The sequence below is a fragment of the Haliotis rubra genome, unplaced genomic scaffold, assembly GCF_003918875.1.
Source record: "Haliotis rubra isolate DU_JTF1 unplaced genomic scaffold, ASM391887v1 Scf46, whole genome shotgun sequence".
Lineage (NCBI taxonomy): Eukaryota > Metazoa > Mollusca > Gastropoda > Lepetellida > Haliotidae > Haliotis > Haliotis rubra.
In genome coordinates this window covers 494,928-518,295 of record NW_025767146.1, presented here as the reverse complement: position 1 = coordinate 518,295, position 23,368 = coordinate 494,928, and the positions used below count along the sequence as shown (strand labels likewise).

The 23,368-nt window shown below is 40.9% G+C and overlaps 2 protein-coding genes across 2 annotated transcripts in view; both read right to left on the bottom strand.

The window, feature by feature from the left end:
• LOC124290226 overlaps positions 1–4,353 on the bottom strand; it is a 51,383-nt gene extending 47,030 nt beyond the window's left edge. The window contains exon 1 of the mRNA XM_046726939.1: positions 3,962–4,353. The gene's annotated coding sequence lies outside the window, so the exon portion shown is untranslated. The remainder of the gene's footprint in view (positions 1–3,961) is intronic.
• Positions 591–21,891, bottom strand: LOC124290209 (vicilin-like seed storage protein At2g18540). Its single transcript, XM_046726922.1, has 9 exons — positions 21,644–21,891; positions 20,643–20,909; positions 20,033–20,154; positions 15,460–15,601; positions 14,668–14,778; positions 13,642–13,789; positions 11,604–11,737; positions 3,962–4,063; positions 591–602 (listed from the first exon to the last, which is right to left on the bottom strand). The coding sequence occupies exons 1-9, from the start codon at positions 21,812–21,814 to the stop codon at positions 591–593; spliced, it is 1,209 nt and encodes a 402-aa protein (XP_046582878.1). The 5' UTR covers positions 21,815–21,891.
• Positions 21,892–23,368: the final 1,477 nt, after the last annotated feature.

Genomic DNA, 23,368 nt, shown 5'->3' with positions numbered 1-23,368 from the left:
TCCTAAATTTTGCCGGTTAGACAAATCTAAAAAACCTTTGTTGGGATTCTAGGACATGTGAGAAACATAACCAGTCATCGTACAGAATCGACTGAAATGAATATGGAATATTCAATGCTCATTCTTTCAAGACATCATCCACTGGTATTGGTCCTCATTTGCCTCGTTCTCTAAAGAGAGTGGATCCGGCCTTAACTAAGCCATGAGACATCCGCTCCGGCCTGATCACCGGACGGCGTTACCGGAATGTGTTGAGATAATAGGGAAATGGTTATATTTTTAAAAAAGTATCTAATTACATGGCAGAGAAAACCAAGAATCTTTCTCCAACGATGGTTGTTTTTGGGGTTTTTTTTTGCTTTTAAATTGGACAAGCAGTGAAATCGAAATATTGGACACAGCAACTTCACATTTAAGATATGTCATCTTTATGTCGGAGTTAAAGGGATCGTAACTCATACTACCACGTGGACTAAAGACAGTCGTAGTGCTAAGGTGATCTTAACTCTCACTCTTTAACGTCGACGTACGTCAGTTATAAACGCAGGAGCTTGTATCGCAAATAGAAACTAGCATCAACGTACACACTGTCACTGACGGGGCTGCAGCACAAACACAAGCGATACAACCCCCTGTGATTTACACCCATAATATTCTCCTACTTGCGTCCAATTTCATTACAGGTCACGTCCTCAAGAAAATAACTTCTAGCTTTATAAAAAAGAGGTTATAAACACACAATTCGTGAGGTTCCTCAAAACAAAACAATTGAATGTAATATAATAGTATAAATTATTGGGATTCATTGTTGTGTACATCTACATGCACATATATGTATTAATATGTTTTGAAATGAATGGAAATGTAACCAAAAAGTGTAAATAAAGAAATAATAAATAAATATATACATTATTGGGATTGTAATGGGATTCGAACTCAGAAAAGCGCGAGGGCATGCAACGATTGTCCCTCTTCCTGTGTATATATCTGTTAATTAAACGATGTATTTTTCTCCTCAAGTGCAAATATGGGTTTCAACGTCTCATGTTAAACAGTCCGTGTTCTAAAAATAGGTTTCATATTATCATTTATGAGACTTGGTGTCAATTTCCTGCTGGAGGCAGCTGAGTGGATTATAAAACATTTATATTATCAGGTAACCTGATCGAGAAGTTACATCAAATTTTGAAATTGCGCAAAAACCAAATGCTATAAATTATATGATATTGTCATTCAATATGGGAGATAGCACAAAAAGTAAACTGTCACCATGGTTACGATGATGGAAAGGAAAATGTCATAAATCACACAAAATCAGCGTTCAAATTTATGGATGTATTCATTCGTTTTTCAATTTTTTCATAAAACATTGGTATATTCCTTGTTGCAATATCGAACAATTAACAAATCACGACAGTATTTATGCAAGATGAATCATATGAATTGAATAAGTGTTTGATAGGAAAGATTTTCAAAAAAGGAAACGAAGCGAAAAGCCGAATTTGGTAGGACAGAGAAAGTATCGGAGACTGTTTCGGTAGGTACGTAACAACAGACGACAATCTTTGTCAGATATAACCACTAAATTTAAATCTGTGCACCACACTAATGGCTCTAGACCACAGGGTGGAAGCACATGCTCTCGTGTCTTTGCGAAGATTAAGTTTTAAAAAATATTTTTTTGAGATGACCCCCGACGCGAAATGCTACACAGTACATTATGACAAAACCTGACACTTCGGTGCACCCTATCCGACTGCTTTGCCGATCGCTACGCTACCATCGCATGCAGTCGATTAAAACTTAATGTAAACATAATCACGGATGATTGGCCTATCGATTACCACTCATAAGATCTACCAATTCTTTATTGCTATTCTGCAAGTCGATTGAAACCCAATTTTGACCCTCAACTAAACGATCTTGACACAAATGGATGACGATATGTCCGCACAAAACGGGTGTGTGGTCGAAACAAGCTCACTGATTGGTTAACGCTTGTAAATCTGCACATTCTTTATAAATTCGCGTGAATTTTTCCTTTCATCGACTGCTTAATGTACGAATATTTTTCGAGCAATGTTTTCTCAAAAGAAAGCATCAGGTGTAAATGTCTCCTCAACAAGGATCAACCAACAAAAGGGCTTGCTTCGACCACACCCGCGTTTTGTGCGGACACATCGCCATCCATTTGTGCATGCGATGGTAGCGTAGCTTTTGGGGCAACTCCACATTTGGCAGGGACAGCGCTTCCACCCTGTGTAGACGGGCAGTTCACAAACGCCTGCAGGTTTTCAGGGAAAGATCTATAGGTATAACATATTGGAAAATCAACCTGCAAAAGCGTGTCAGGTGGTGCAGGGAGAAATTGACATGGGGCATTAACAGATGGTAGAAAGTGTTGTTGACTAATTGGATACAGGTTGTTATTGGAAAACGTAATAACATTTGTATTGGGAGGTGAGGTGAGGTGAAATTGGGTTTAACGTCGTGCTTGAGAATATTTCGCTCATATGACGACGTGCATGCGTGTGTATGTGTATGTGCGGCTGCTTGTACTAGCCCAGACTGAAGCTGGTTTTATAGTGCTAGCCCACTGAGATACCATGCCGCAGTGAAGCATGAATACCCCACTCAGACACATTATACTGACTCCGAGCCAACCAGTCCTTGATGTACCCATTAATGCCGAGCGCCAGGCAGGGACCAACAAGTACCATAGTTTAACGTCTTTTGGTTTGACGCGGTCGGGGATCCAACCCGCAACCCTCCGCTCTCCGGGCGGACGCTCTAACCACTACACCACGGAGGCGGTCTGTATTGGGAGAAAAGCCTCAATGAAGCGGAGGACTGAATGTCTGCATGTGCTGAAAGGTCAGCTGCAATGGGATAAATGTATTGGTACCAGTCGAAGGCGAAAACTCAGTAAAGAATATTGATATACCCGACACAAAGCTGTGGCCTATTCTCCACAAAGAATTTGGACACGTTTCTGGATCATTCATGATGGTTCATGGTACGTCAGACCACTGCCTGGTAAACTACGAATAGGACTTGCGTGCACAGTCCCCGGGTATTCATTTCATGGCAAATGTCTGGAGATGTGCGAAAATGAAACGGTCAAAACATTAACTCTCATCGGGATTTGACCTGTGCAGCAGATTTTGACTTTTCTTCCGCAAGTTTATATTCGAAGCTCGTACAGATCAATTCCGAAGGGAATTCCAGTGGTCTCATTCAGGAGGGATATATCGACAAGTACTAGCATAATTCAGCAACTTCACCTGCTTGTTTGCTATGACATTTACTTAGGGAATGTTATTGATGTTACACCGGCCACGTCTGCCATGTTTGTTGCAATACCTTATCACATCACTGTATATTCGCTATTACCTGGGGCGGTTGGGTAGCCTAGAGGTTAAAGCGTTCGCTCGTCAAGCCAAAGACCCGGGTTCGATTCCCCACATGGGTACATTGTGTGAAGCCCATGTCTGGTGTCCACCGCCGTGATATTGCTGGAATATTGCTCAAAGCGGCGTAAAACTAAACTCACTCACTCTGTATTACCTATTACTTCTTAATTCGACAGAGATCTCGTTTCGGGAAACAATACACTGATCATGTCCGCCGTCTGAGAAAACCACAATTCCCGATTGACGTCAAGAATTTGCACTTTTGACGTACGTTCTTGTGTTAAATCAGTTCGACCTTCCTTCACAATAAGGTTAGATTGACGAGAACATGCCGTCCAGACGTAAACAGTACACGTGAGAAGATATTTGCACTAGACCACCACGGCCATACGGCCGCAATACGGCCATACCCCATCGCATTGGAGAATCAATTACAAAATTAATCACAAAATTCACCTCAACTGATTTCTTCAATCTTTTGTAATGACATTCGTCCACCAGCAAGACGGATGTCCCAAAAACAAACTTCCAATCTCCAACGCACTTACCTGAGACAAGATCCGGAAAACTAAGCCGACGGAGAACTTGCTGTAAAGTCCATTCGCTCCTGAAAGGCGACCGGTTGCACTTGGAACGGTACCTCCGTTGTGCTGGAAAACACAAGCACAAGTCAATCACCCTTCCTCCCACCGACAAACGTATATCTACATATATGGCAAAGCAGCGAGTAGTTTGTACCGCGGCGTCCAACCTCCCTACTCTCACTGGCACTGTCGCCCCCAGCCGACTCCACGGTGGCCACCTAGCGGTGTTCTCGGGAAATGTCGTAACATGGACTTAACTGGACGAGACTTGACAATGATGTGACTAAAGTGAGAGCTAAAGGGGTTTGTCTCCAACCATAAACATCTCAAGCCCCCATTAGCAGTCCTTGAAGTACAATACACAGACACGTTTAAAATGTCACCGTAGTTCCAAGGCAATGATTTACTGGAATGAAAGCAACTGCAGATTCGATCGATTCACGCTCCCAGGGCCAGATACGATTTGACGTGCTCGTTTGATAATCGGAGAATTAAAGGATAATTAATAATCAACCGCGAAAGGTCACTTATGCTGTAAGAGCTTTAAAAGGACAGTAAGAAGGTTGTCCTCAGAGGCGTCGCTTGCCCTCTACATATACCCAACAGCACGTTTCGACCTCAATCTATAAGGTCAAATAAACTTATCGACAAACTGAACACCAACCTATGGTAAGAAAGGTTTCTGTAACCTTATCAACAGATTTTTCTGCAATGAACTGTTAAAGCACCGTCATGCGTGATTCAATATAACATTGTCAAGGTTTTTTGTCGATAAAGTACTAATACATTTTTTTCAAAGACCTGCCTTCTTTTCCCTTCGATATTCACGAATGAACGGTATTTTAACGGAAGCTTTATGTCATATGTGTAACTGTGTTATTCTGATACCCGTGAAGATCCGGGTTAAAATTGATCTTCAGTAACCCATGCTTGTCGTAAGAGGCGACTAACGGGATCGGGTGGTCAGGCTTGATTGACACATTTTATCGTATCCCAGTTGCGTAGATCGATGCTCATGCTGTTGATCACTGGACTGTCTGGTGCAGACTAGGTTTTTACAGACCGCCGCCATATAACTGGAATATTGTTGAATGCCGCGTAAAACTAAACTCACTCACGGTACCGTTGAAAACACGGCCTTAATCGAGGCCAAGGTCACACAATGCTATTATGCCTAACCGAACCCCTATTTCTAGGTAGGTTAGGACCGATACTAAGCACAATGGGCCTATTCTACAATTCCGCCCATTGGTACAATACTGATGAAAGAATAATGAACGGTCATAAAACGGCTTTCAGTTTTAAATATTAGTAATGAAAAGGAATGCCATAATAACATATAATAACAACTTGCCAATAAACAAAATCCCTATTTTTTAGCCATAATCCAAACACAATTCATTACGTTTAGCAAACGCAAGTATATTACCAAGTGGGTTAAAACCCAGCGGTGCTTTCGTAAAGGTTAGTTATTGCCTAGTCAGCACGACATGTATTCCCGAGCAGTTACGATCAATACCTTTACAACCACCATATGAAAATGAACAGAACTTGACATCAATGTCCCAATGTCGCAGAATATCAATATGATGTTGTTTATTGCAAGCCAGAAGCGAAATGAAAGTCTATTTCGTATTTATGTCAAGGTGCGATTGATCATAATCCCGGTCGAGGTACGCAGCTGTAGTAGAAGGTGCCTCGCACATCATTCCGATTGAAGATAAAAACATTGTTGACAAAAAGTCAGTTCAAGCGGAAGAACGTTTTTTCACCGTTCATTGTAGTTGTCACATCACAAACGAGTAATGGAGTATTGATTTATGGCACAATGGCGTGGTTAGATAAACCTACGCAGTTCTTATTGATTTAAAAAAAAAAAATTAAAATTCTTCATTTTGTTCCACGAACCTCTGATTAGATAGTATGTCATTTCCATAGTAATAACAAATACATTGAATCTTTCCAAATGCGTCCTTCAGTGTTCAAAATTACCTATCTGTCATCAAAGCAACTCAGTAATTAGAGAGGCTTATTGCAACACAACACTATGCTCTATAGCGAAATGTTATGTAAGTAGAATATAGAAACAAAATGAAAATATAACGATAAAAGGGGTATTATATTGGGTATCTTTTTCCTTTAATCGAAGATTCCTTCGCTCGACTTTCAAAATTGTGCCATTCGTTCTAATCGTTATCACCTAAACAAAGAACATTTGAGCCGACAGAACGATCTTTGTGTCAGTAAAAAGAGTAATATCTTTCATTTGATTCAGCAATTACTCATGGGCCGGAACTATATCTGGCCTGGCTGAAGTGAACTGGTCAAGGTGTAATTCCACGACCCCCTGATAAAAATGGTGAGTTGAGTATTGATAAAGGTGATGAGTCTGTTCTGAACGGTGGTCTGGTGTGTGTCTGGAACGGTAATAACATTCGCCTATGTCATAGTGTGTACAATAGTGTTGGGTCCTTCAGAGTGAGTAAATGATATGGGTTTAACACTTGAACAGGAATTCAGTTAAAATTCAAATTGCACAACGATTGCATTTTATAACTTGGACAGAAAATGTGTGATTGTATGCATGTGCGGACATTCTGACATTTGAAACCTCCGTCCAAGGTCCTCGGTATCAAAGTATATTCATTCCAGGTCTCAAATATTCAATATAACCCACAAAACTTGAAACAAACAGTAGAAGTTAACAATGTTCATGTTAACCAGCGGGGCGGTGGGGTAGCGTAGTGGTTAAAGCGTTCGTTCGTCACGCCGAAGACCCGGGTTCGTTTCATCACATGGGTACAATATGTGAAGCCATTTCTGGTGTCCACCGCCTTGATGTTGCTGGAATATTGCTAAAAGCGGCGTAAAACTAATGTTAACTCACGTTCACCAGCAGGGTGCTGACAAACCAAGGATTCGAACACAGGCTCAGCTGACCAACTCTCACGTGAAGGCACAGTGGGTAAACAGATGGCATGACAGGGGAACACACTCCCAGTCTCCCAGCTTCCCACGGTAAGCAGCCGTTATGCTAAAAGACAGTATGCCAAAGGCACGTTTAGATTACACGTAGACAATGTATTTAGAAGGTAGACTGTGGGCGTCGCGTCAGTGTATATGGAAGCTCAGTTTGGCCATTATGAACTCGTTTAGACGGCACCAACCGCGGCCTGTAGGCAGTTCCTGTTACCAATTCCATTTTTTAGAATGATATCCGAGGTGGATGTTTTCACTCGTGTGATCAGATGACTTATAGAGGACGTGTATCAAGGGGAGTTACATCTAGAAGTGAAGCAACGGATATTTAACTATCTGTTTAAGTAATGCATTTAGCCAATGAAACAATAGTTTAATGACGTTTTGTCAGAAATATTTCAAACCAGTCGTTTCCTTGTTTGTTTGAGACATGTTTGTTATTTACATGAGCTGTAACTAGTGCAGGGTCTGTAGGTGAAGTGATATTGTATTCAATGTGAGAAGATATGGTAGAGGTTACCATGAAGACGTTATGACGTAACAGTTACATCTCGGTAAAGGTTACCATCAAGCGTCATGACGTCACGGTTACATCTCGATAGTGGTTACCATCAAGCGTCATGACATCACGGTTACATCTCAGTAGAGGTTACCATCAAGCGTCATGACATCACGGTTACATCTCGGTAAAGGTTTCCTTCAAGCGTCATGACGTCACGGTTACATCTCGGTAAAGGTTACCATCAAGCGTCATGACATCACGGTTACATCTCAGTAGAGGTTACCATCAAGCGTCATGACATCACGGTTACATCTCGGTAGAGGTTACCATCAAGACGTCACGGTTACATCTCGGTAGAGGCTACCATCAAGCGTCATGACGTCACGGTTACATCTCGATAGAGGTTACCATCAAGCGTCATGACGTAATGGTTACATCTCGGTAGTGGTTACCATCAAGACGTCACGGTTACATCTCGATAGAGGTTCCCATTTAAAGTGGCTTTGGCCCTTTGGCTTACGTGTATGAGGAAAGAGTTTTAACTTTGGCAAGTAAAATTTTACATGACTCTTCACACATTTTAAACAGAGAATATAAACTTTTACCATCTGGCACACGTTTCAAAATTCCAAAATTTAAATCAAACAGCCCTGAAATCGTTTATCCCGTTTAGCATCGGCTTTTTAAGCAATAAATGATATATGTTTACATACAAATCTTATCCGTACCTGTATATGTACACTGTTGTTATCATAACTGTTTTACCCGCATATTTTTAACCTGTGTTCGATAAAAATAATTACAGAACATTTACCTGTAAGAAACGCTCTTATATTTATCTTATTTATCCTATATTCATATGTGCGCTCTGTGATGATGTACAGCAAATTCCCATTCAGGATAATAAAGTTTTTATTACCCACGTGGTCAACGTATGGGTAGTTGCATATTAATCTCGTACGTCACACGAGTGTCGTATCGCGTTGACCTGGGTCCCGTTCCTCAAAGCGATCGTAGCGCTACGACAGTCGTAAGTCTATGTTAAAGTATGGGAGTTACGATCACCTTAGCGCTACGATCGCTTTCAGGAACGGGGCGCTGTGTCGTAACGACTTGACATGAAATTCTAACGATTTCATTGGATAACCGATGACCTCTCAATTAGGTCACATTCTGACGTAACTATTTTTTCATTCATAACAAACACGTGAATATTCATTCATTCTACAACTTAAATGCATTGTGGGAATGTAAACATTGCGAACGTTGCCGTGTCGCTGTTTAATTGTGAGTCGAACTGAGACATTATATCTGACGAAAATATAAACGCAATGTTTCCACCAGTGATGTTAGCCGAATGAAGCAACTGGAAACCAAGAAACGAGGTGCAACAGAGTAGTTTACTGTAGGAGGCTGTACGAGGCGATGACAACTGAGCATGCATCGTGACGTCGGTTACCATGGCAGTGACGTCATTGAGTGTGACGTCATGCAAATGTGTACTTAAGAAATACAGTTCGCTCTACTACCGTATAGTGTAATAAAACACACTTTTGCCCTACACTGTTGTTATCATAACTGTTTTACCCGCATATTTTTAACCTGTGTTCGATAAAAAATATTACAGAACATTTACCTGTAAGAAACGCTCTTATATTTATCTTATTTATCCTATATTCATATGTGCGCTCTGTGATGATGTACAGCAAATTCCCATTCAGGATAATAAAGTTTTTTTATCATCCAAAACTGTGTTCCACAGGAGATATCGCTTGTGTGAGATCATATGATATCTCCTAGGAGATATCGTTTTGACAGTAGATTTTGTACAATGCCCTGGCAATGCTATGACGTCATCAACTTGATGACGTCACAATGCTATGACATCGCTGCACTGCAAGTCTAATGGTAGTACAGTGTTGAGAGATGTACATGTTTCATTGAAAACTAATGAAGAATGATTTTGGATGATAAATAGAATCTCAACCTCGTGTCTACTGATATAAATTATATCAACACTCGTTGATAAAGGTAAAAATATCCTCGGCAAGCCTCGGATATTTGTAACTTTATCAACTCGTGTTGATATAATTGATATCAGTAGACACTTGGGTGAGATTATACAATTATAGACTCTTGTAGAGGTCGATATTGGTTTTTATTGACCTGAGTAAAACAATATCGACCGAGCTTGCGAGGCCGATATTGTTTTTCTCAGGTCAATAAAAACCGATATCGACCTTTACAAGAGTCTATAATTGTTTTATTATATAATGAAAGAGAAACGGGTTTTAACATAAACTTTTAATGCACACACTGTGCCATCTATCCGAGTGATCTGATTGGCTGAAAAGCGGGGGAAGCCCCTTCGTACGGGATTCCTTGTCTATTTTTAGTAACCCAAGTCAATATCGTAATTTATCAGAAAACTCAAGTCAATATCGTGTTTTGTAGTCAATCATGTGACGGTCTTTTTACCAATCGTGGTACAGGAAAAATACTACCTATATAATAATCTCTATTTCTTCTTCTCATCAAGCGTCATGACGTCACGGTTACATCTCGGTAGTGGTTACCATCAAGCGTCATGACATCACAATTACATATCGGTAGAGGTTACCATCAAGATGTCAAAACGTCACGGTTACATCTCAGTAAAGGTTACCATCAAGGCGTCAAGACGTCACGGTTACAGTTTCTAGTAGCATTCGGTCTGTTAATGCCCAATAAGTCTTACAACTGAAGAAGGTAATTTTACTTCCTACGAGGCGAAAATATCGGGGTTCATATTTTCCATACGATGCCCTAGGGCAAAATATCACTTTGTCATGGTGACGTGACGTCATGAACAATGCTTTGACGTTACGTTCTACATGCGGCGACGGCGGGTAGCCAGTCTATGTTTCAAAGTAGATTTGGGTTTATTTACTCAATTTGATGACTTCGGTAATAAACAAGTGAACACTAATGAATTGCGTGACCGTGTCACAACTGGTTGGGTCTATTATTGTGAAGGGGTGCACCTGTGTCAGATGATTGGTGTAAACGAGTGGACTGATTGCTGTGCCCATGTTAAAAATTTGGAAAGCGACTACTGGGACAGAAATATTGCAGTTGAACATGAAATAGAAAACGTGATAATTGAACTGGGTGTAGAGAGTGATAGCGAGAGTGAATCGGATTGTGAAAGTAACTGACGTCTGTCTTTAAGTTGTAAACTTAGCAAACCAAACTAGATAGCATATGACTGTATAGACAATTCAATTAAAACATGACATGATTGGGGTTTTTTTCAGAAGTGTTGTTTTCGGGGACAAGTTCTGTAACGAATCTATGTATGCACGCTTCGCACGAACGCAACATGAATAACATTCTCTGCACCCTTATTTAATGAAGATAACCCGATCTGCCATTTGTGCTATTTGACCTCCCGCGTCATGCATATGTAGAGTAGCTCAGGTCAAGCTGAACAAGCTGTAGATGTGTCTTCCAACATAAATGGGCGACCGACAAGCTAACCCACCATAGTCTGGAATAGGGCTGTGTATTGCCCCAAATTTCATATTGCGATATATTGCGATACACTCTTCTGTATTCCGATAGTATTGCAATGTATTGTGAAAGAACAGTTATTGAGATCTGTCCACTTGGTAATATTCTTTTACCTTCAAATTGAATCACAGTATATGTGAGCAACCATTGTGCATTGCATAGCTTCTTTCAAAGTGAAAAAAGGAAAATCCAGAACATTCTTCGCTTTATATTTCTATTTTAAAACAGTAGGGATCGACACTCTCTAAAAAGTTTAACTGGCTCTCCGGGCTAGTGGATTTTGTATGTCACTAGTCCTTTCCCTTTCCAAAAATTACTAGCCCTACGCGATACTGTGAAAACAACTTTCAACAAGTCTTTCTTTTAATTGTAACTGCTGTCCAAAGGAAAGTTAACGCAGATAAATGTATGATTTCTCATTTCATATATATGACAAATTCAACTGAAACTAGCTCATTTTTATTAAACTCGTGAAAGATTTAGTATCAAACGATCTTTGATACCAAATCATTAACTCGTTTAATAAAATTGGTATTACACGGAAGGTCGTTTAGTATCCTCTACATCTAATACCACATAGTATGTCAGCATTAAGGAATTACCTCTTCGAGCGGCCGCCGCTATTCTTCTGGCCAGGCGAGCCTCGCATCTCCTGTTTCGTTCTTCACGTGCAGCACGTGCAGACGCCTTGAGCTGTTGAAGTTTCGCTGAAATAACACATTTGTATGGAATATTATATATATTTCGACCGTGATCCAAAGGTTTTGAGAGAAAACAAATTCGAAACCCATCAAATTTTGTCTGCTCTTTTGACAAATACATGTATGAACCAAGTCCACATGGGAATCTCAGGAGTTGTTGCGCTTTGTTTTGATAACTGACACACCTGGGACCCGTTCTACAAAGCGATCTTAACACCAAGGTGATCGTACTTAAACATAGGCTTACGACTGTGGAATGATCTTCCTGTTCAACTCAGGACTGCCACCTGTTTAGATTCTTTCAAGTCCCACCTCAAACCAGTTCTGTTCCGGAAAGAATATTCCTGCTAAACAAATTTTGTAGCGCTTTGAGTATGCACTTGTGCATGGAGTCTAGCGCTCTACAAATAAACTGTATTATTATATTTTACAGATTAAAGAAAGTATGCAGCAGATAGGTTCGGGTGATCCTGGCACAGTCAGGCTGGTAAGGCTCATCATCAGCTCAGGGCCCTCGCCCCCTCTACATGCAGCCAAGACAGCGATGGGACTTCTCCCAGGAAACGCTGCCTAGTCGAACCCACCAAGAACTTTCCGGAGAATATGTAGACTCAACACTGCAGCCAGAGTGTCAGAAGGGCTGTGCTCCCGGTGGAGAACCTAGTCACTCTCCTGATCTGCGCCAAGAGATCAGGAGGTACCAAACCAAAGGCATCGAGAACAATGGGGAGTCTGACGTCAGTGTTCTTGGGATGCAAGCGAGACATTTCAAAGGCGAGGTCCGCATATTTATCATGCTTTTCCTGAATCTTGCCAATCACACTGCTGTCAAAAGGGACAGAAAATTCAATGATATAAATAAATTCATTGGCTTTATCAAAAAGGACAATATCAGGTTTGTTGGCTGGAATTCTTCTGAGGCTGTATATAGGCATATTCCACAAAAGTTTAAAAGCATCATTTTCCATGACGCCCTGGACATGTTCAGGGTCGTACCGTGGATGGACCTCGGAGTCAAAGCCACAGGCATGACGGGGACGGTAGTAAAAGCAACGAGCCATGCCATCATGTCTTTTCAGATATGATGTTTGTGCCAAGGAAGGACATCCACTAACAAGGTGTTGGACAGTCTCTGTGAATTCATTGCAAAGGCGGCATTTCGTATTGATATTTTCTTCAGAATCACATTTATGCGATTACGAGTGGGAAGTGACTCGTCCTGGGCAGCAAAAAGGAAGTCCTCAGTTTCACATTTGAGACCAGCCGACTTCATACAGGCGAAGGAGTCGGTGGGATTGCTATTCTGTGCCACACACTGCATGTACACACGATGCAATGGTTTCTCAGAAAGCTTCTCCACAAAAGACCGACTCTGGGCAGACATGGTGAAGGACTTCACCTGGTTTACTCCCATCGCTGCTTGTCTCGAACTTGCATTCCAAGATAGGTGTAGGCCTGATCTTCCACAAGATGCTCAATAACTCCTCCCCCTAGTAATATGACCGATCCATCATTAAATACCTTGCCACGTTTCAAATGAAGAGTATTACATTTGTCGAGTCCAAATGTCATGCCAATATCATTAGAAAAGGACTCGACAAGGAGAACCGTTCTTTCAAATTGGCATCTCCTTCGGCAAGGAGCTCGATGTCATCCATGTACAGGAGATGAGTAAGCGGTGTTGGGGATCTGTGCTGAGGAGGTCCGGGATGGTAACCATCCTCTCTATTGAGAAGAAAACTCGGAGGATTTAAAGACAAACAAAAAAGCAAAGGACTGAAGGAGTCCCCCTGGAAAATTCCCCTTCTGATTGGAATAGATTCCGAAATCGCAGCTCTAATATCGTTTTGTTTTGTTTTGACTACATTGATCATAATGAGATTCATAAACTGGATCACGTCTCTACTCACACATCTGGCCATCCCTCTGCCTCGCGAGGTGTCTGTTCCGTTGAGCGATGTCCTTATCTGTAGCAAGTCTCAGCTGTTCCCGGATGACCGCCTCTCTGTCCAGCCTCTCCCTTTGGACGCGCTTTCTGGTTTCCCACGAATCTTTATTCTGACAAAATGGACGTGAATAGTAACTACGCTCAATAATTGACGTTTAATGAAACGGCCGCCATAACGAGCCTGGGCCAAGCATACCTGTGATTCACTGGTAAGTTTTACTTGGTGTACACCGATGCTGGAGTTGTCAATCACAAGATTGCCTGGTCCATACTCGATTTTTTACAGTCATATAGCTGGAATATTGCTGAATGCGGCGTAAAACTAAACTCTCTCACCACTTTCCTGTCACATCAAGCCGAGACGCCGTAATATAACAGGAATACTGTTCAAGGTGGTGTTAAACACACCTCACTCACTCACCCGAATGATGTCGATTTGTTAACCGTAACTAACATGTGGAATTATATTAATCAGTTGAGGTATCATGGATGCCCACGTACCGCGCTACAGCACCGTTTTAAAGCTCCTTACAGCTATATGACGTCGCAGAATATATATATATATATATATATATCATCATCATCACTGACTTTATATGTACGTGATGCACAGAGTCCATCAGTTTGTTTTCAAATCAATTAAATATGATAAATACGTCGATGGGATTCTTTCGTTGCAGATTCAATATTCCTTAGGGAATACGGCCTCTTGGTGTACCCATGTCGGCGGGGAAACTCGACCACACAGGGGACACATCTACCGCATTCCCCAAGGATTTAGCTAAGACTTCTAATCGCTGAATATCCCAATGAAACGGACTTTCATTCACGTTAGCAAAGATAACTATACCCTTTAAAACGTTTATCTGTCATAATTCGTATTATAGCTCATCGAATCCTTTACACAATAAACCCCCGAAATCTGTTTCTGTTGCGATTTTTATATTATTTTCATTTACTTGCGTAATTACTCCTGTGAAGCCCTTACCCTTTTCTGGAGTTCTGATTCCCTCTGTCGCCTCATGGCTTCCATTCTGATAGCATGATCACGATCTCGTCGTCGCCATTTCCGCAGTAGAATCATGTTCCGCCTCTCAGTCTGCAGTTAAAGAGAAACTGGTTAAAATGACGTAATGTATCTGCTTTTATATTCAGAAAAACGACATATTTTGTGGCAACGTGATTGAACTGCACGATGCAGTCTTGTAAATGTAAACGTGCTCAAAAGACCAACGCGTTCAGGCGACCTTCTTTGCATACGGTAATTACAGTGGTTATCTGTTTTCTGTTTATTTGAAACCTATACTATCTTACTTTCGAACGAAAACAAACTTTGAATCAAATTTATCGTGATACTTATTTATCACATACAGAGTGTAATGGAATATGCAGTATTTCACAGGTGGGTTGATAAACTATCCTGAATGTGAAACATATCTTTCGCTTGGCAAGCAATGTTATTAAATTTTAATCTGTTATTGAATCTTACAACTGATGCCACGCCACGCCACGCCACGCCAAACAAACATATCCATGTATCTTCGTTTCGAAAGTAACGTCACCATTTCAATCGTCCCTGTTTATGACAGGATAGTCTTAAAGAGAACATCTCTCGCACAGAGGAGTATTTTGCATAGGTTGTTGTTGTGGGTCCAGGGAATGTATCGTACCAGACTGCAGATAATATTCCCTGCATGCATCGTGTCCTCCAGCAAAACATGGAACCCCAAAGACAATGTGTGGTGCTTTCCTTCATCACCGCCTCATCAATAACCCTCACCTCCTCGGCGTTCCTGAGCAGTGTGTCCCTCCTTCTGTCATCCTCGTACTGTTTTCTCCTCATTATATCCGCATGTCGTTCTCTCTGTTCTCGCCTCTTTCTCTCCATCTGTTCGCCCTTCAACTTTGCCATCATCTCCTGTCTATAACCAAATATCACAGCTTTGTCCATAGTCATCCATGTCCATGTATCTGACGGACATTTTTTCATTTATAACGAATACGTAATAATACACTTAGATGCTTTCTCAGAAGGCCTGGGCATTGGCTTGATAAGTTCACAGCCCAGACAGCCGTTAACTACCGGATAACTTTGCCAGTGTAAATAAATGTATAGGCAAGCTGGCCCTAGGCAACATGTGTTAGGTAGGAGCTTACTATTAAGTGGGTTAATGTGGTGTGTGTGTGTGCGTGCGTGCGTGCGATTCCATTGCACAAACACACACACATGAGTATCTTGAAATGGCTCCTAGTCAGAAAACAAAACCTTCCTGATTAAAGTAATTGCTAATGATTCTTGATGCCTACTCGTTATATTACAAGCTATAGATAGATAGGTAGGTAGGTAGATAGAAATCGGTGTGATTTTCACAAAGTGTTGACCATTAGGTTCCTAATGATTTCGCAATATAGCTATCACCATGTTTCATCTTGTCGGTCGACCTTGAGAGCCTGCAACGTTACACAACATCTGTGATCCTGAAAACACATTTCACGTCAAAGTTCTAATTCCGTAAATAGTTTAATACAATGTTATAATCATCTATTATGCTTCTCCAAACACATAAAAGCAATGTCTTAATACGACCTTGGGTAGCGCGTAGAAACGGCATCTTTTTCTCTGATAGGATGAGCTGAACATTTTTTCACATGACATGTATTTAAAGGTCATCAAGCATTTCCAGGAAACAATCATTCCTTTGACGAAACAGAGGAAAATATAGTTTTCGGGAACAAACTGTGTTTTCAAACAATTCCCAAGTTATAACCTATGTAAGGAGATGTAGGCAGAAGTTACATGTGTGTACGTTAGCGCATGGGGTATTGGTGCAGACTTATTTATATGGAAAGTGTTCGATAACCGAGGGCTTGCTGTGATATGTTACTGATTCATCATGATAATGGTAAAATAAAACTTGGTTCCTCATATTCGTAAGTCGTTATTTTTAACCGGTCTGTTTGGATTACACATGATTGTAGTAATGTTAATGCCTTTTTGACTATGTTTTCACAGATATGTAAAGATATAGAGCTGCAGAATTGCCATGATAATATTTCAAATTCTTCGTTTTAAAATTTGTGATTTTAAAAATATAATGGACGTTGAGAAATATATAATAGAAGTATTTTCCTCTTAGGACTCATTGGGTGTGTATTGTAAATTTCGCTGTGCATCACGTAAGTTGAAAGCGCAGTTTAAACGGTAAAAAGAAAATGATGATCCCCAAGTGTTTCTGTGTACACTTGTAATTCACGTTCCACTGATGACGAGTATCACTTCCTCTTGGAATGTCCTTATTTCCAGTCGAGCATAGAAATGTTTTTGCAGCCTCATTATTATAGTAATCCTTCTACTAATAAATTATACCAGATTGTGTCAACAGTAAATTCTTCAGTTATAAAAAATGTATCTTGAAACGAAATCTTCCATGATAAACATCCATGTATTATTATACAAGTGCAGAAGCAACACACTTTGGGCATGTATTATATATACGGCACTATGGTCCGCGTGGCTTTATATGGAAACAAACTTGTCACTTGTCGTCACTTGTCACCAGTTTATAACTATGACAGTGTCCGGTAAGGTGCAGGGTAAAAGGATGTTCAGGTATATGTAAAATGATTAGCGGTAACAGTATCTGAACACACATCCCTCCTTAAAGTGTATAAGGCTGAAAAGGGGAATTTGTTTCTGGCATCGGGCTTTTAATCCACAGAGTCGGTATTTTCATTGCTATTAAAGAAAATACAATTCAAAGTCCATACTTCATATACAACAGAATGACCGATAATAGAGAACTGTACAATGTAATATAGCCAGGGGGGTTTGTTGGGAATGTTTGTGAAAATAATTTGTGAACATCACTTTTGTTTTCAATAATAGTTAAAAGTACAGTGCTATCAACCTTCGTCGCTTGGGAAACCAACTCACCCAATTACCCACATCACATGGTGACAGATAATCACTGTATCAATACCACCCAGCCAGTGAAAGCAATCACCCATGCCCCATCCCTATAATGACAGGAAGTAAATACACCACCCCTCACAACACCCGATATTCACCCCAAAAAGTCTTCCATTTCGGGATGGTTCATGAAACCTAGAAGTGAAAGGCACCGAAGTTCGATATGCAGACTTGCGTCCCTTGAGCGTTCAAGACTTTGTGTCTTGGTTTGTCAGCACCAAACCATTTGTATCAAACGTCTAGTACCTGCATCACTTCGGGTTTTCCTCCTACGTCAAGCTGACACGCCCTGACACAAATGGATGACGATATGTCCGCACAAAACGGGGGTGTGGTCGAAGCAAGCCCTCTGATTGGTCAACGCTTACAAATCTGCAATTCTTTATAAATTCGCGGGATTTTTTTCTTTCATCGACTGCTTAATGTAACAATATTTTTCGAGCAATGGCTTCTCAAAAGGGAGCATCAGTTGTAAATGTCTCCTAAACAAGCATCAACCAACCAGAGGGCTTGCTTTGACCACACACCCGTTTTGTGCGGACACACCGTCATCCATTTGTGTCAAGATCGTTTAGTTAAGAGTCAAAATCGGGTTTCAATCGACTTGCAGAAATAACAATAAAGAATTGGTAGATGTCATGAATGGTGCTCGATGGGCCAACCATCCATGATTATGTTTACATTAAGTTTTAATCGATTGCATGCGTTGGTAGCGTAGCGATCGGCAAAGCAGGCAGGTAGGGTACACCGAAGTGTCTGGCCTTCTCATAATGTATTGTACTGTGAAGCATGTCGAGTCGGGGGTCATCTCAAATGTTTTATTTTTTTTAACATCTTTAATCCTCGCAAAGACACGAGGGCCTGTGGATTATATGCCACAACTGAACCAGACCAGTCTGATATTACCTACAACTGAACAGACTAGCCCTCAGTAAGGCGGCATTGAACAAACTAGACAGATATAGTATGACCAGAAATTATTGAGAATTTTAGGAATATGTTTAACTGGATTTCTAGTATAAACAACCTTGACCAGCTATCAAGTGCTTGGTTTCATTCAAGACAGACAACTCCGTTCATCCTTTTTCATTAGTTTGTGAAGAGTTATCCCCCCTTTGTTTACTTGCTAGCAGACGACATTTTCAGTGATCCTCAGTATGGATGATTTAGAGAAGAGGAAGTTGATTTTAGAGTATTATAACAAGGACATCAGATCAGCTAAAGTGATTTCAAGTAGAACAGGCATCCCTTTGCCCACTGTTTATCGTGTTTTGAAAAATATTGCAAATGGATATGGCACTGAGCACCAGGGAGGCGCAGGCAGGCCCAGAAAATTGACTGTCGGTGACAGGAGGCGGCTTGGTATTCTTGTTTCTAAAAAACAAACGAAGGAGTTTAGAAAACTTAAGGCTGGATATGACTGATAGAGGAACTGTGGCTGTCTGTAAAGAGACAATTAGAACTGAGCTGTGTGCAATGGGTTGGCAGAAAAGTCGAGGAATTCCATCACCGATCATGAAACCTGAACAAAAGGAGCAAAGGTTGAACTGGTGCTTACAGCATAGAAATTTTAACTGGGACAATGTGATTTTCTCAGATGAAAGTTCTGTGTGGCTGTTTCCTAATACACTGAAATTCTGGACCAAACAAACTGAAAAACCTTTGTATCAGCGTCCAAAGTACAGTCCGAAATTTAGCGTGTGGGGTGGCATATCTATGTTAGGGGCAACGCCCCTTTATGTATTTGAAGGGAATAGGAACAGTGAGCGGTACACAGATATTCTCGAGGGACATTTACTTCCATCTGCTCACATGGTCTATGGAAATATTTGAATTGTCCAGCAGGACAACGACCCAAAACATCGTTCAAAGCATTCACAGGCCTGGTTTCGGACCCAAAATATTACATTATTAGATTGCCCAAGCTATAGCCCTGACCTACATCCAATAGAAAATGTTTGGGGACTTATGAAGGAAAGTGTCAATAAGAAAAATCTGACAAATATTGCTGAAATGAAAGACGAGGTGGTCCGATATTGGGACAGCATGGACCACGACTTTCTAACTTCTTTGATCAGTAGTATGCCCCGCCGCATTGAAGCCTGCATTGCTGCCCATGGTGACTTGACAAAATACAAACTGTTCACCTGTCTTTGAATCTGGAGTTATGTTCTGCTAATATTCACATTTAATACGTGAGTAATGAGTGAGAAAAAAAATATATATAAAATTACAATCTTTAAATTCTCAATAATTTCTTGTTGTACTGTATAAGGCGGAAGCGTAACCTTACAGTACTGCAACAAAGCTACAACTGAACTTGACTAGACTTTGAAGGCAGCAATAAGCCTACAACAGAACCAGACAACACGCAGTCACTAACCTAGTTCGCTGGGCATCAATCTTCTCCGCATGTCTTCGTCTGGTCTCGGCAAATCTTGACGTCAGTCTGCTGCTGTCGTTATCAGCCGCCCGCTCTCCTATCCCCATCCCGCTGCTTGATTCCTGGACACACGGAAGAAGGAAGGTTGTCAAAGGGTAGGTGTCGACGCGTTGGAACAACCGGTGAAAGACAGATTTAATAAAATTGAGTTTTGATATGTAGTTTTCAGTTGATGCATGTACCCTTAGACTCTACGAGTAGGTCTATAAGGCAGTGGGACACTGCTGTTTTTCTCACAACGGGGAACCTGGTCTTAATTTGGTCTAACACTCAAGACATCCTCAAAGATCAAGGTTCGTGATCCCCGATTTAAGACAAAATATTATCCTAGGTCCAAACCTTAAGAGTTAAGACCAAAAAATTGTCTGTACCTATTATAAAGATTTACTTTCCCGGGGTCTGGTGTACGTGAACATTTGCGTGAACATTAAACTCTACAAACCCCTGTGTGGGGGGTGGGGGGTGGGGTGTTTTCGTGAATATTGAACTCAGTTCTTTATCAATGAGAGAAAAACATATTTATCGGAAGAAATGTGGTATATTTGCCCACCCTGAGGGTGTCTCGCTTCCGTTCCCGCACCAGTTCCATCAGACATATTCTACGGAGGTACTGCCTGTACTTGTTGAACTCCTTCAAATTACATATGACCATTCCAGATTCGGTGATAAATCCGTTGCGCACGAGATGTCTGCGCATTCTTGAAACGCTGTAGTGAGACCGAAGGTGAGGGTCATGTAAGGGGTGGTACTCGCTCGACATGGACATGCCATTCGGATCAGTGAGGTCAAAGTCAGAACTGGACTTCCGGCGGTATTTCTGCAATATATGAATTCATGAGTTAATTGTTATCATGCGTGTGTAAAAGGTGAGTGAGTGAGTGAGTTTATTTTACGCCACACTCAGCAATAGTCCAGCTATATGGCGGCGGTCTGTAAATAATCGAGTCTGGACCAGACAATCCAGTGATCAATAACATGAGCATCGATCTGCGCAACTGGGAACCGATGACATGTGTCAACTAAGTCAGCGAGCCTGACCACCCTTTCCCGTTAGTCGCCTCTTACGACAAGCATGGGTTACTGAAGGCCAATATTCTAACCCGGACCTTCACGGGTGCGTAAAAGGTACTTTACAGAGTACCATCATTTAATACACTGTACAAGTTTGAAATAGTCAGAGCCTCATTCCATTTCAATACACTTTATCGCCTACACATCGTCTTTTCTTCCCTTCGGGTGTTATTTTCTGAGTAATTAGGGGTGGGAATCAAGCCGAAAGATCATTTGATCCAGTTTTTTTCAGAGGTACAAAGTGATCAACAGATCAGTACAGTACAAGCAATGAACAGTTTAACTGACAACAAAGCCACAACAAACATTATTGGAGACAAAAACATGAATTAGTCAAATGTTTTAGTCGACAGAAAATAATTATGTGCAATTTTAAAAACGAACATACAAGTACATCTATTGATCATGAACGTATGATAATATCAGATAACAATTCATGGCAATACGTTGACAAATCTTCCGGTATCCTTTTATACTTACTGCAGCTCCGCATTTTGATGTAAACAGTGTGAGAGTTCCAGCAAGGTTAGGTACCATGGGGAATTTGGCATCCAATGGTAGATGGGACCAAGATGGTAGGCTGTCTCCTGCCGGCAGACATTTCCCCGCGTCCACGGTCTTCTGTAACCGCGGTAGGGTTAATCTGTCCATTTTTCTATGGTGAAAATTCAATAATTATGAAGGCCGCCATGCTTGTTTATGTGGCCGTTTTGTGATGACGTCATCAATCAGCACCATGACAACATGCATTCCACACAAGACGTCATAGGTGATTATGACGTCATAATGGCACTGATAGTCAAAGCCATTGAAGATACTACACGTGTTTCTATCTGAGTAGAAGACAAAAATGTGATAATTCTTTTTCAGTAGCACTCAATTAAGTTGAAACTCATCACAGTTCACTCCAACCTCATTCATTCGAGCCCCTATTTACCGCCAGTTACATTTAAACTGATATAAGCGGCGTCCGAAATACATTCTGAATGCACCAACTTCATTATTCCGAAGCGAGGGTGGTTTAGACGTAGGATCGGAGAAAAGTATATGAGATTTTATTATTTAGGCAACATATCCTCAATGTCCAATGGTCTGGTTGTTCCAGTATTGTCAGAGTACATTGCCAACTCTGTGTCATTCTCTCAGGCATATTTGTACACAGTGTCAGGGGTATTCTTAATTCAGGTCAGCCTCGCGTATACCATGCATTGATAGTACATGTATGTGTCATAATCGAATACTACGCCCTTAATCTGAGTAACTGTTGAGTGAAGGGCGCCGTTCAACACCTCGGTCATATCGCTTTGACTATCGCATGCATTTGTCAAATATGAAATTTGAAATCATTTTAGCGCTAAGATCGCTCAATAGAACGGGCCCTAGAATTAATTTTTCGCCCTGTCATGCTCTTTGTCCGGGTAGTTGTTGGCGATTTATAGCCCATTTTTAAACTGTATTGTTTTTCCCCTATAGTTAAAACGTTTTAGATTTAATTACTAGTTTTACATAGATATCTGTGATATTCTAGTTGTTTTACTGTCCTTCGTCGGCAGGTTTTTTATAATATACATATATTTCATTTCAATATCAAATGTTCTCGTCACGATATGGCTGAAATATTGCCGATGTGACGTTAAATATTAACTCACTCACTTTTTGTCCGGGTAGACCGGTGTAACCCGACCAGGGGGCCACACCCTTGAATAAATAAGTGCATTTGCCTCTTCTAAAGGTATTCGGGAACCCCTCTCGTGAGCAAGATTTTACTGGTGCTTCTTTGATTTAGGTTGTTTCAATTCGTCATTTCCTTTTCAAAATATTCCATATAGATTATTCTGCCACTGTGTAATATTTTGCCATAGATATTTTACAGTAATCCATTCTATAAGCCAAAGGATAAATAAACCCTGAAAATGTGCACCCCCACCCCACTTCTCAAAAAGCTGTATCCGCCCCCGCTGCTGAAACTACATTGACTATACGGGCATGTCGTTTCACCTTCTGATTCCTGTTTCGGAAAAAACATATGTTATTTTGCTATATCAAGGAAGAAATAATACACAGTGTTACAACTCAAGTTTATCGTTGTTGAAATGACAACTCGAGCGAATACATCCCCAGCAGAGGCGGTCCGAAAGGGCGTAGGTTCATATATATGCGAATAATGACGAGGTGCAAAGATGAGAATTATCTCCCGTGGAGCAT

Excerpts from the sequence above, each read along its gene's own strand:
- LOC124290209 (XM_046726922.1), bottom strand. The coding sequence starts at position 21,814 with ATGGACAGATTAACCCTACCGCGGTTACAGAAGACCGTGGACGCGGGG. Across the intron at positions 15,602-20,032 it reads ATTGATGCCCAGCGAACTAG|ACAGGAGATGATGGCAAAGT; the intron begins GTTAGTGACTGC and ends ATTTGGTTATAG. Across the intron at positions 13,790-14,667 it reads AATCAGAACTCCAGAAAAGG|AATAAAGATTCGTGGGAAAC; the intron begins GTAAGGGCTTCA and ends CCATTTTGTCAG.